General features: G+C 36.6%; 1 protein-coding gene across 3 annotated transcripts in view; it reads left to right on the forward strand.

The window, feature by feature from the left end:
• The window catches only part of NXPH1 (neurexophilin 1), a 287,509-nt gene that overhangs the window by 239,559 nt on the left and 33,462 nt on the right, over positions 1-14,488 (forward strand). For 2 of the 3 annotated variants that reach the window (XM_041727364.1, XM_041727365.1), the window contains one exon: positions 10,965-11,033. The exons of the other annotated variant lie outside the window; for it this stretch is intronic. In XM_041727364.1, the coding sequence (XP_041583298.1) occupies positions 10,965-11,033 (69 nt within the window). The remainder of the gene's footprint in view (positions 1-10,964; positions 11,034-14,488) is intronic. 3 annotated transcript variants of the gene reach the window in all.

Raw genomic sequence — 14,488 nt, forward strand, 5'->3', positions numbered from 1 at the left:
ATTGCACTGGGACAACAGGCATAGAACAGATTTGTGCCAGGCAAATCAGGGCTTATTGTCACCTTACTAACGGAGCATAATAAGCCTAGGTAAATGTGAATTTCCTGCCCTTCCTTTAATGATTTTTTCAGATTCTTTCCTCCTATAATAGAGTAATGTGCATATTTTGAGAAAGAAGATTGGATTATTTTAATAAAGCAATCTAGACTCATCTCCCTGTGGCAGGCTTTCCAAAGTTGGTAATTATTACTGAGTCCCTTGCTAAAATCTGCCAGAAGAATGAGAAGGATTTAGGTTATTCTTTAAACCTAAAACCTGATTATCTTGTTTAGTAGTTTCTCCCGGCTTGGAAACCTTGTTTGAACACTAAAGACAGGAGAGGCAACAGAGGGTCTATTACTCAATAGATGGAATGTACATACTATACACAGGGGGATCTGGTGAGCTATTTATACTTCTCTGGCACAGCCTTGTTTAAGTCTTACTTATATCTTAAAACCAATTACTGTACGTGTTGGTTTCTTCGATTTGGAAGACACCAGTGATTAATATTTTTAGAAGGAGTAAATATTAGTGGTTGAACAGGAGTGGTTTTCAATGTCATTATATATAACACAGAACAGGAAAAAGGAGAATACTAATGAATGCAGGGAATTAAGGAGATCAACAAACATTTCAGCATATGCTGATAGGTGCATGTAAGTTCAGACAAAAATAATTTTAATTAAGCCAAGAAGTGTCGATATGATCAAATATGATGGAGTGAATTTGGAACAAAAGAAGCTCTAATTGTGGAAACTGTGTGTGGTTTACCTCCTACATGCTGATTTTTTTGACAACATACTTGGGAAATAAATAACCTTGGTTATTTCTGCTTATTGATATTTCACCTTTTATATTTATGTTTTTCCTGCCCTGTTTGTGACAGCTATGTCAGTATCAATGGTCCGATGCTTCCCTTTAAGGTTTTGTGGGGTCATTTGCAGCCTGGGTTTGGACCCACCTCTGGTGCTCTTGCTCCTTGCATAGTGACTTTCTTGAAAACATTACCTTTGCCCAGCTTGGATAAGTCTCTGTGCTCATAAGCTCTTGTATTGCTTCCTCATCATGCATCCATATTTGAATAAGGTCTCCTCAAGGAGTGACTTACTCCTTTTCTCCAGAGTCTTCTTTTTACTTAACAATTGGGAGTCACATAGTCACTTGACTATGACTCTAATGGATTGGGATGACATCTGTTTCACTCAGCCCTAGTGTTTTTCCAACCCTATTGGAAGATAGGGTATATATCCTTAAGGAAAATGCCTCCTAACTTTTCAGTGAGGGTTCTTTTTAATTAAACAAGCATTTTATTGGTAAGCAAACATTCAATCTTGTCATTCAACCTGTTCTGTGCCATCAATGAAATCTTAAGTCTCTAGAGTTAAGTGTCCTGACCTTGCATTCTATGAAATTGTTCAACTGGGAGCACATACAACAACATCCTAGAGGCAGAATTTTGTGTCCCATAATTGATATCATGTTATCAGAAAGCTTCCTAAACCAAGGATTGTCACAGCAGCAGAGAAGGGCCAGGACTTCCTAAAAGTACAGGCCTCACTAGTTTTTTATAATATGTTTATGCAAGGATTTGTAGTTTCTGTGAGTTCTTTCTGGAACTTTTTTGAGGTCACCCCTACAAAAAAGAATCAAGGAAGTTTTACAACTTGACATTGGTAAACATACTTTTAAAAATCATCTGTAATTATAAGAAAAGATCTTTATTGCCAAATATACATTTTTAAGTTGAAAAGTGAAAATTAAGAATTTTGTACCCACTATGATTATCATATAAAGGTAAAGCAAAAATTCATAAATGAATTGGTTGACTAATTTATTTATTTGTTTACCAAATGCTTTTGAATTCTATTACATGCCATATTCTTCTAAACACAAGGTGTATAATGGCAAGTCAGATGGACACATTCTCTGATCTGGTGGAATTTACATTTTTAGTAGGGGAGACAGGGAGCACACAACTACAACATAAATCAATCAATCAATCAATAAATAAATAAATAAAAACAAACAGAAAATAGCAATGCTATGTCAAGATTACTATGTTTGAGTAACAGAGGGGCTGCTCTCTAGGTTAAGGACATTCTTTTAAAGGAGGTTACTTTCAGATCTAGGTGTGAGTGACAAGGTGCATCAGCAAAGCAGGGATGGGGAGATACCATTCCAGTCAACAGGAATAGTGAGCACACAGGCCCTGAGGCCAGAACCAGGCTGGCACATTCCAGACACTGAAAGAAGGATAGTAGTGGGCAAGAGGGAGAAGTTGTTAAAGGGCTTGCAATGTCCTGTTGGTGCTTATAGCCAGTAGAAAGAGTTCAGATTTTTTCTAAGTGCTTTGGGGTATAATGGAGGGGGTTACATAAGACAGTGACATGATTTGATGAACATATTTAAAAAATACTCTGGCTGCTGGGTGGAGAATTAACCACCATAAGGAAGCAGAGTGGATGCCTGGAGAACTGAAGTTATTGTGCCACCAGTGAGAGATGGCAGTTGTTTGCAGTAGGGTGCTGGTGACAGGGATAGAGGGAAGTAGGCAGAATGGAGGAAAGTCTTCTTTTGTGGATATTTGCCTTTAGAATATAGTCTACATGAATATAATAGCCAATGACTAGCATCCGAGGATTGTTTCTTTCTGATTATTAGAACAAGACTTCCTCGGTAAGAACTCAAGAGGGATTTATATGTGCCTTTGCTATACAACCACATTCTTCCTTAGTTTTCTTGGCCTCTTATCTAGAATGTTGCCACTTAAACTTTCTCATATAATACTGTAGGAAAATCGCCAATAATTGCCTTTCAATCTGTTCCCATTGAAGGAAGCTTTATGTTAGCCTAACTCCCTGCATCATTTGTGTACACATTACAGCTTATGGATTTTCATACTGTTTAGAGAAGAGTGATAACCTCTCAAGCCAAGTTGAAAGAAGGAAAAGTATGACAGAAAGGGATGCTGGGGGCATAAGTTTCTTTGGAGATGAGATGACCCATCCTGAATGAATTGGATAGGAGAGAAGGAGGATTTGAACAAACCACCCTAGGATGAAACACAGTCTGTAAGTGATATAAGGGAAAAGTCACTGAAGCTCCTTACCAGTAAGCTAAGGTTTCCAACAAGGCAGGTCTGGCATCTTGATTAAATAATTAGAAGGAGCTCTGAGAAAAGAGAGAGGAAAAGAGAAAAAAAAAAAGTGAGAGGCAAGGAGGGAAAAGTTTAGAGTGAAAACAAGCAACAACAAAAAAACAAAAATTGAAACCAACCAAACAAAGCCCTAGTCTCTGAGCAAAAGCCCACTCAACACTTTGGTAGGAAAACACTGGCTTTAGAGTCACACAGGCCTGAGTTTGAATCCACATCCCATAATATATGTGAATTTGCAATCAGGACCCTGTCTCTGAGTCTCAGTTTCCTCATTCATAAAATGGAAATGTAATGCTGTAATTCCAAGAGTAACCTTGGAAAAAACTGAATGAGCTGGAACATTGTTTGAATCCAAGTCTTGACTTTTTATCTAAGGATCTTTGGTAAGAGAGTTAATCTTTTTAACATTGGTTTCCTTATCTGAAAAACAGGGCCAATAACTATGTCACAGATTGTTGTCTAATATATTATCACTATTTTACATATTGTTGGAGTTTTTATTGTTTAAAAGCTTGGCCCAAAGCAAGCCAGGAAAAATATTATTTTCTTTTTTGCTATTTTCCTTCCTTCAACTCTTGTGTCTCATTATTATTCTTCCTTCGTCATGGAAAATCTTTTTCTTCCTGCAACGTTCAGGTTTTAGTCTTCAGGTTCACATACATGAGTATATGCCTGCTTTAAACTATTTTTCTCGTAAGATAAATACATGATTTCTTCCTCTCTGTTTGAAATAATTATCAATAATTTCCCTTTTTGCTCTCAAAAGTGTCCCAGTTTGGACAACAAAATACATGGTCACCCCTTTTATAGTTACTGTTACTCGTCAGGTCATTCAATATGTAATTGGAAATATATATCTTTGGAAAACTTAGTGCTGTATGAAGGAAGGTTCAAGTCAATATTAAGTTTGTAAAAATGGTTTTCTGAAAAAACAGACAAACAAACAATGTCTTGTTTACCAAATATGCAATGAACCAGCAAGCCCTAATTGAGGGGACACTCAGGATGAGTTGTCACTCCTGGAACATTCTGGGGCAAACCAGATGCACTCCTGTAGGTCATTTCCTCACACTGCAGGTTATGAAAATGCCCATAATGTTGAAAAACATTCATGGTTCCAGTCTCTCCCAAGCATAGGTACAGGGTTGTCTCTGTGTTTCAGGTGCCATCACATGCACCTGGGGAAAGTTTGAATTGTCCTTTGTCATCCATGTCATGTAAGCTTGTCAAAGAACCACAGCTTTCTTTGGGAAAATGAGCTTTATATGTCCCAAAAGAAAACACAGCAGGATGGTGCTGGGGGAAACAATGGATGACATTTTTGGGGGGATTGTGATTTCTTTTCTCAACCTGTAATATAGTGGAGAAAAAAAGCTCTTTTAAAAATTTAGTCTGGACCTAGCCTTAGCACCATGTCAAATTAGAGAAGTCGTGGAACTTGGAATCCTCAATATTTCATTCCTGCTTAAACAAGGTATAGTAACATTTATTTTCTTCATAGGGTGATATTTGATTCATAATTCGATTATTGTACATTCTAGCAAGAAAAAAGGAATTCATAATGTTATAATTGATCAGTGTTAGACACTTTTGAAATTCATCTCACTCCCTTCCATATGCCAACCCATACCTCACCACAGTATAACTGGAAACTCATAATAAAGCGTCACAAAATAGCCTCTGCCTTCAGGTAACTTGCTAACTTCTTAGAGATATACACATGAAAAAAAAGTTGAAGAAAATGAGAATACAGTATAAAATAAGTGCTAAACTAAGTTAAAAATGAATACTGTAGGACAGAATTTGGGATTGTGTAGATTATTCAGTCCACTTGGCAAAGAGAATCTCTGAATACATTATTAGTTTAAAACCAAGTATTAGATGGCTTAGACTTTTTAAAGTATTGGATATAATTTTGGATGTCTGGCAGAACTAGGGTATCCACTTTTATTAAAACAATTTCTTCTAGAAAAAACATGAAATATTCATTGCTAATATTAAACCAAACTTCCTTTTATATTAAATCTAAGATTAGAATAGGATACTTTTAATTTTTGTAACAGTAGTTGCCTTATTCTATAACATTAATAGCTGCAATTTCAGGGCTTGGTGGGTGCTAGGTCTGTGGTTTAAACTGTCTCATATTATCCTCCCAGTCTTCTTAAGAGCTAGGTATTATTATCTCTGAATCACAGATGATGAAACTGAGGTCACTACTTTGGTCAAAGTCACACCCTTAGACGTTGACAGAGATAGTTTTCAATGCCGGGCTTTTTTTACTATATCATAGAATGCAGTTTGTGGAGCAAGATTATTATTGTGATGATGTTTTCTTCCTAGATGTTATCATTATTTTAGTGGAAGTCACAATTTACTGCTGATCTAAATGCTCGTTGGACACCTATTTATTCCTACTTATCAGATTGTCATCACCAGACTTAACTGCTTTGCTATTTGATGACCTCTTAGTTTCCTTAGGATTAGGTAGATGTGAGGCCACTTTGGCCTTCTTCACTAAGGAGTTTTGGATATGTCTTGGTCCTGGTCTTCTAGCTTGACCTTTAACGACAGATATTTGGTGCCATAGTTAACATTTGCTGCCGCTGACAGGACGTAGCAGCACTCAAAGGTTTTCTATAAGGGGGAAAGGGGAAAAAGCCCTCATAAATCTAAAATTCAGAACAATGGAAATCACCCAACGCATAGGAAACTGCTTCTCTCCCTGGTGGCATTTTATTTTATTTTTAAAAAGATTTTATTTATTTATTCATGAGAGACACGGAGAGAGGCAGAGATGTAGGCAGAGGGAGAAGCAGGCTCCTTCTGGGGGGCCTGATGTGGGACTCAATCCCAGGACCTGGGGTTAATGACCTGAGCCACAGGCAGATGCTCAACCACTGAGCCACCCAGATGTCCCTCTGGTGGTATTTTAAAAATAGAGAATTAAAATGGAGCCTAAATTAAAATTTCCATTCTCAACTGTTTGCTCCAATTATTGTTCATGGAGTCATTCCTTTACTTCTTAATTTTATTTTTTACATCAGTGTATTACTTAAAACTGGGGAGAATAGCGTCATATGTCAGGGGATTTGGAATCATAGTGTTTAGCAATTGCTAAAATCATGAAGTTTCACAGAATTTTTATCTTTTTTTTTAAAAGATTTTATTTATTTATTCAGGCGAGACACACACACACAGAGAGAAACAGACAGACACAGGCAGAGGGAGAAGTAGGCTCCATGCAAGGAGCCCAACGTGGGACTCGATCCCAGGACTCTGGGATCACACCCTGAGCCACAGGCAGACGCTTAACTGCTGAGCCATCCAGGCACCCCCAGAATTTTTATCTTATATTAAAAATTCATATAAGTAGTATATCTAATTCATTACATATATTATCTATTTTCATATAGGTGTATTTTTTAAAAAGATTTTATTTATTTATTCATGATAGACATAGAGAGAGAGAGAGAGAAAGAGAGAGAGAGAGACAGAGACAGAGACAGAGACACAGGCAGAGGGAGAAGCAGGCTCCATGCAGGGAGCCCAACACGGGACTTGATCCCGGATCTCCAGGATCACGCCCTGGGCCAAAGGCAGGTGCTAAACCACTGAGCCACTCAGGGATCCTGTATAAATGTATTTTTAATTACTTTCACATAAAATCAATGTTTTAGGAAGATATACTGCATTTTCCAGTGGTTTGAGCTATTTGGCAAACAAACTCATGTTTTCTGGTGATGCCATCCTGTAGTTTGAAAATCATAACATTAAGGAATTTTCTTCAGGAAAATCTGTTTGGAGTACTGAGTTACTCATTAATTTATTCATTCAACAGATTTCTTTCTTCAGTGTTCACTATGATTAATGACAATTCAAGCATTGGGTACAGACTTATGGCTAATTTCATTAAGGTTCTTACTTGCATGGTGCCAGCTTCAATATTAAATAATAATAATAAATAAATAAGTAAACTAAAAATGTCACATATTTATCAATTCTGTGATTAAAATAAAGATATTGTGAGGTGGAGTAAATGGGCATCTCTTTAGACCTGGTAGGTCAAGAAAGATCTCTCTGGTGGTGTGACATTTTAAATGGCATCTAAATGATAAGCCAGCCATATAAGGACCTATATGACAGATAGGTCCATGATGGAGTAAAAATCCTAGGATGGAAATGAGTATGACTTGTTCTTTCACCAGAAAGAAGACCAGCGACATAAAGAGTGAGTGGAAGAGAGGTGAATGTTGAGGCAAGGTGATCAGATTGTTGAAGCCTTGTGGACTTTGGTGCCCAAATTTTGGGTTCTATTCTAAGTGTGAAAGATGTCAGTGGAAAGCTTGAAAGAGGGAATGACATGATCTGATTTATCTTTTTGAAGATCACTCTGGATGCTGTGTGGAGAAAGGATTGTAGAGGGTAAGAATGGAAGCAGCATGAGCAGTTAGGGAGACTCTGAAATGCTACAGGTAAGAGATGATAGTGGCTCAGATAGTAATAGTAGCAGCGGTTGTGATAAATTTGGGATATATTTTAAAGGTAAAGTCAAAAGGACCTACTCATTTATTAGGTGAATATTGGGATAAGAAGAAGTTAATTGTCAGATTTTACCTTGAGCAACTGGATATGCCACTTGGTAAGAGGGAGAGGATGATGATTTGAAAGAGTGAATCAAATCTCCATTTTGGGAAATTCACCATCCAGGTGAAGAAGTCAAGTAGGATACAGGAGTCAGAGAAAGGGTCAGATTGGCTGTATTCCACACAGAGAGAACTGCAGATAAAAGCCCCATGTGTGGACTAAGTTTGATGAGTTTTAAGATCAGTTAAAAGAACTAGTGTGTCTGGAGCAGGCAGCAAGAAAGACACCAGTATAAATGAGGTCACAGAGATTGGACTTGGGAGGCATCATTTAGGATCTCAAGGTCAGGCAAAAAGCATTTGGAGATTCTGAGTGTGACAGGAAGTCATTGGTGAGTTTAGCCCAAGTAACGCAGTGTGATTAACATTTTTAAAAGGATTACTCTGGCTGTTATATAAAAAATTGATGGGTAGAAGGTGGTGCAGGGAGGAAGAGTAGAGGAGGAGGGAAAAACTTACTAGAAGGTAGTTGGAGCTGGGGATATTAGATGTCTTGCAATGTATGAGTGAGTTCTGCAGTCACAAATTTTCCCATCCATGTTTTGTATGATCTTTGAACACCCAACTAGAGAGTCATAGGGGTGAATGATTTACTTATAATTATAGAAACATAAATTTATATATTTGCATATCATTTGTGCATAGTTTTAGTCTACATTAAATTTTCTAGGGATGTAAGTTTGTGTGTATTTAAGGAAATACTGTCCTTGTTTTGTTTAGAACTCTGCCAACAGCAGTTCAGTAGCTTGGAAAATCAAGTCATTGATGGCAGTGCCTTCATGGTATTTAAGTGGTCAGTAACTCACACCTATATCTACCTGCATTTGTGTCATCTTGTTAATGGTTCTTTCTATAGGTATAAGCAGCTGATACCAACATGTCTTGGAAACGAGTAGTATCCATACATTTACCTATTGAAGTACATCTTATGGAACACTATACTGATTTTTTGAAAAATGTGTAGGTTACAATATCGATGAATTACTTTCAGAGTGCTGAGCTATTGTTATATAAAGGGAACCACTAATGTGATAAATTGAGAACCACAGATCTAGGTAATGATGGATAACATGTTTCTGGTGATGACTGATCTTAAGCCAGATAGATTTAGACCTGATAATCTCTTAGGTTAATGCAATTTGCTCAGAAACAGATAGCTATTTGGCTACAGATACTGATTTTGAACCCACCTCAGACTGTTCCAAAGCCCATATTCATTGCCATACCCATCAGTGTAAGGATTTATTTTCAGAAGTTTATTTCTGAAATACTCTGTAGTAGAGTATTCCACTTAAATTCTTGGCCCAAGAAAAGTCTTTTAAAGTTATCCCTCTACTGGTAATAAAATTGTTAATTTAGCCAACTTAGTGGTTAAAATAGTTAAATTTGGATGTTAAGAACATATATAATAATTATTGGTCTATTATATGAAGAATAAATCTGATTTTGCCTGATTTTGGCTTTTTTTCCCCACTTCTGGTTGTTGGGATAGCTTGTACAAAACACTGGGTTTTATCATGGTTTCTAATTTAAACTTGAAAATAGTTTCTATTTGTTTTTAATTATCTTCCTCTTATCACATGCTTATTTCTTATTGGTTAGGTAAATGCTTCACGACTACTACAAATAGAAAACGCATACAGATTTTTACTTTAAGATTTTAGAACTAATATTTGTTTACTAGAAAATCTGTTCAGTTTTTATCTCTGATTTTCCCTTTGTAGAAATTCACCTGGTAAAATGTTCTTTAAGTGTCAATATCAACAATATTATTGCTCTGTAGAAGAATAACTGAGAAGGAATTAACTTGGCAGTAATTGTCATGTAGAAAAGTAATTTTGAACAGACATAACAGTTTTGTGACCATACTTCTAGGGACTATCACCAAAGCATTTTAATTTTAATGTAAGAATTTGCAACATTTTAGAAAAACAGTTGCTATAAATATATCAACCATATTTTGTTACTATATCAAATAATTTTTTGATAGTTTTGACAAAGGGGAAATGTAAGTTAAAATACGTAATATGTCTTCTTTTGTTTGGGCCACTTTGCATTGGAAATTGACATGATATTAAAAGATTGATTTTTAACATTTCACTTTTATTGTGAGGCGATGAATAGCTCAGATCCACAACATCGTAGGAGATTTCTTAATCTCCACGTTGCACCTTGCTCTTCATGGTGATTTGTGTCTGGCTTTGTCTTATGGATAGAAAGGAAAGATCCACTTTCTTACTGTGTTGAAGATATAAAAGAAATTAATTACACTGCCTGTGGTTACTATCTCCACAGAATCAAATTACTTGGTTTAGGAAATATTTCATCTGTTAAAAATCCAGTGTGGACCAGAGATACTGTGCCTCGACCAAATAAGAGGTGCGACCTCAAGATAAATTTACTTTTCATGACTCTGACTGTGAAAAGCAGGGCAGCACATGCCCAAAAGCTGTCCCAGTGAGGCACCAGAGACACTGTAATCCTTTCTTTATCAAATTGAATTGTAACCCATTCCTACTTAGGATCATTTATGAGTGGTTTGAATGTTACTTAACAAGCATCATATTGCAGAGTAGTGTTACATATTGCCAAAGAAGGAGGTTTCTATGACTTCTATTTATCTATTGCACCAGTGTTTTTGACAAGTAACAAATGAAATTCCTCTTCTAAAATTAAATCCAGCTTCATTTTTGTCTTTCACCCTTAAAGGATGAAACATTATTTGCTTCTTGGACAGTTCCTGTACTCTATCATCTTTCATTACTTTTATAAGTTCTGTCATAAATGCTTTAGCTCTTTGGCCTTGGCTTCTAACTGCCTATTATAGAGATAAGTGTCTGGGTTTGATAATATAAAATCCTCAAATGTTGCTTTACCTGCAATTAAAATGTACTTTACAAGCAGCATTAGGGTAGGATATGGTCTTCATTTCTCTATTGTATTTGTCTTCTCACATAATTTTGGTTCTTCATAACCATGAAGAACAGTGTTTCTAGAGCATTTGGAACAGTTCCCTTTACTGAGGTCCATACCCGGACACCTGTCTCTGGACACTCTTACCTGGATGTCCCACCTTAAACTCAACCTGAATGCTATTCCTTCCCATGTTTTCTCTGTTGTAGAGGCTGACAAATTATGGTCCTTGGGCCAAATCTAGCCTACTGCCTGTTCTTACATGGCCTTACAGAAAGGTAAGAATAGTTTTTACATATTTAAGAGAAAATGAAAAAAATATTTCATGACATGTGAAAATTAGATGAAATTCAAATTTTGGTGTCCGTAAAAATGTCTTATTGGAACACAGCCACACTTGTTCATGTGTTGCCTGTAGCTACTTTTGTGCCACAAAAGCAGAACTGAGTAGTTATGATGAAGACCGTCTGGCTTTCAGAGGCTTAAAATAGCCTGAGTTATCTGGCCATTTACAGAAAAATATTTGCTGACTCCTGCTCAATTTGAATGGAAGATTTTTCCACTCTCTCAACTCTTACTCTCCCAATATCAAAACCTCAGAATTCTCTTCCAGACTTTCCTCTTTCACATGCATAGCCTATTGATATATATAAGGAACATCTCCAGATCAGATTCCTCTCCTTTATTCTCACTTCTGCAGCTTTGCACATGGGTCCTTGCCATCTATTGCCTGGATGACTGCAATAGTTCTCAACCCCAGTTTCTTTCCAATAAAATTCACTTTCTATTTGAGTATCAAAGCTGTCACATGCTCCAATAATTAGATATATCCCCTATTTCAGTTCCCTATTAAAGATGTCGTTGGGATCCTGCTTCCAACTGAATCAAGTCTAAAGTCCTCACCATTATAGCATATCCCTTCATGCATTGATTCTGGCTTCTCAAGTTTCATCTCCTCTGGCTGCTGCACCCTCTGCTCCTACTCTTGCATCCTCAAGTCCCACACAATGCAGTACTTTTATTGTCCATCTAGTATGTTGCTGCCTTTCATGACCATCTGCCTTTGTGACATGGCTGACTTTTTCTTCACTGCCTTTTTACTGCCTCCTAATAGCAAACTTGATTTCAGTTTTTTGAGATTCAGTTTAAATGTCATATTTGGGAATCCTTTCCTAGAACCTTCAGGTAGAGTTCATTGTTCTCATATTTCATCTCAGCACTAGTGTAGATATTGGAGCTCTTCCTCATTTTTGTATCCTGAGAACCTAGCATTTGTCTCGAAGAAGATAATCATTATTTGTTGGCTAAATAAGTGCTCATATATGTTTATTTTTTTTTACTCTTTTTTTTTTGCTCATATATGTTTAGAGAGATTCTTTTTTTGTTGTTGTTTAGAGAGATTCTTGATTTTAATTTTGAATTCATTTTCATTCAAAATTCTAAAATAATAGCAATCAAGTCTGTTAATCCTGTCTAGTCTAGAATGAAACTCTGATTTATGGGCAATTACCTAAAAGTCTCCTATAGGTATCAGTAAATGCTATAGTATTCATTATTTAATTTTGTGGTTTTTCTTTTTCTTTGTTTTTAAAGATTTATTTATTTATATTAGAGAGAGAGAGAGAGAGCAGGAGTGTGGGGTGGAGGGGCAGAGGGAGAGGGAGAGAAAGCATTAAGCAGATTCCATGCTGAGCCCAGGCCTGACAGGAGGTTCGAACTCAAGACCTTGAGATCATGACCTGAGATCATGACCTGAGCTGAAGCCAAGAGTTGGATGCTCAACCGACTGTACCACCCAAATTCTGTGTGTTTTTTTTTAACTTGCAACATTATTGAATCAAATGTACTGATAGATCTATTAACTTCCTTTCCAAATAATTATTCATGACCTCAGTGTAAAACAAAACAAAAATAAAAGCAAAATCCTTTGTATTCTGAACTTTGTTATTTGTTTTATATTGGCCTACTATTTACTATAATTTTTACTATTTGTGTAGGCAGTAGTTATTTTTTCAAATTCAGTTTTCAGGAGGAGCGGGTTATGTGTAACTAGTTGGTAAACATGTTTCAGTTACTCAAACTCTCCATTCACTTGGAGAATTAGCTAAAGCTCCTGATATTGTCTCATTCTCCCCTGGTCCTGTCCTTGGATTCACATTATCAACTCCATAAAAGGCTAGACATGGAGCTTATTGAGCTATTTTACATGTGTCCTGTAAAGACTGGTTAGATGAAAAAGAATATAAAGCCGTCTAACTGAAGATTTTAAGATTATCTATGAATTTCATTCATCTATTATTTTCCTGGCTCCATTTAGTATGGATAATAATAGTGAGACAAGCTTATGATTATATAGTACTCTATACTTATTCAGAGTGCTTGCGCCTACATTATGTCTCCTGCCGGGAAGGCATGGGTGGTATTGTTATAGTGATTTTTTTTTTAAGTGAAACTGAGGCTCGGAAAGGTGAAATTACCTGCTAAAATTCTTACAGCCCATTAGGGATGTGGCTGAAATTAAAACCTAGTTCCTGACCTCTTGTAATTTTTCTGTGGTTTTGATTTCTTCAGCTAAAAATATATTGGTTATCAAGCTGTTGTCTCTTGGCTCTAAAGTACCTTCCCATACTCTGATTTGTGGCAAGGGGCCAGGACTGCAGAGTCCTTGTTATTTACCAATTGGCTTCTTGTTAGGTTTTGCCAGTAGATGGATGTTAGGAGAACAATATTCCGCTTGCTGTTCCTGTAGCATACATCTAGGAATAGTTGAATGGAAGCTTCTTTTGGCCTTCTTAGACTGGCCTCATCCATTATATCTCCCCAGAACTACCAGTACCTCTATTCAGAGCTCTGGGTCCCTTCTATCAGCTTCGAGGTCCCTTCTATTTTTCTAACCTCTAAGGTAACTATTCTTTATAATTATGTCCATGCTACTTTGTTATCCCTTTTGTGCTTTTTTTTTTTAGTTCACTAATACCTGTGAAATCAGTTTCCCATGCTATCTGCTCTCTGTTGAAATACTTGGTTTGGTTTTGGTTTTCCTGACAACCTGATGCATGACAGCATACCTACTACCAGAGTGGTCCTGGAAACACACTCTCAAAGATGATACTTGGGCACTGTTTTTTTTTTTTTTTAATACATTTGTCTTGAAAGTAGTGCTGACCTCCTTGCTTATGGTATGCAGTGGCGCACAATTAATTAAACTATTATTGTGATTGAAAAGAAGTATCTAGTGAAATAAAGTATTGGGGGGATCAAATGGAAACTGAACTTGACTTGTATGGCAATGCTGAAGAGTACAAAGACTGGGGTGCAAGGGCTTTTTATGGCTACACTGGGAAGCTTAAAGGAAGAAAACAACAAAGTGGTGTCTTTAAACCTTTATTTCAAATCACCATTACAGAAAACCCTCTCAAAAGAGCCCCCAAAGATTTATTTATTTATGCTTTAGAGTTAACCTCACTAAAAACAGACCTAAAATTACAGTAGGATTCCCATGCTTGATGTTCCTGCAATTAGTTAGCTTAGGGCATTTGCCATGTGTAAGGGGATGTCCACTGTTCCCAAGACCCATCCCAAACATCTCTTATTGTCTTCAGACCTATCACTAGAATCAGCTTTCAGAATATTCCTTGGGAACAAGTATAAAGTCTCATCCAGGATAAGATAGCTTATATTTCAGAGTAATTGTAAGATTTTGCTAATTTATATTGAATAGTTCCTAAGAGTT

Source organism: Vulpes lagopus, chromosome 13 (genome assembly GCF_018345385.1).
Source record: "Vulpes lagopus strain Blue_001 chromosome 13, ASM1834538v1, whole genome shotgun sequence".
NCBI classification, from domain to species: Eukaryota; Metazoa; Chordata; class Mammalia; order Carnivora; family Canidae; genus Vulpes; species Vulpes lagopus.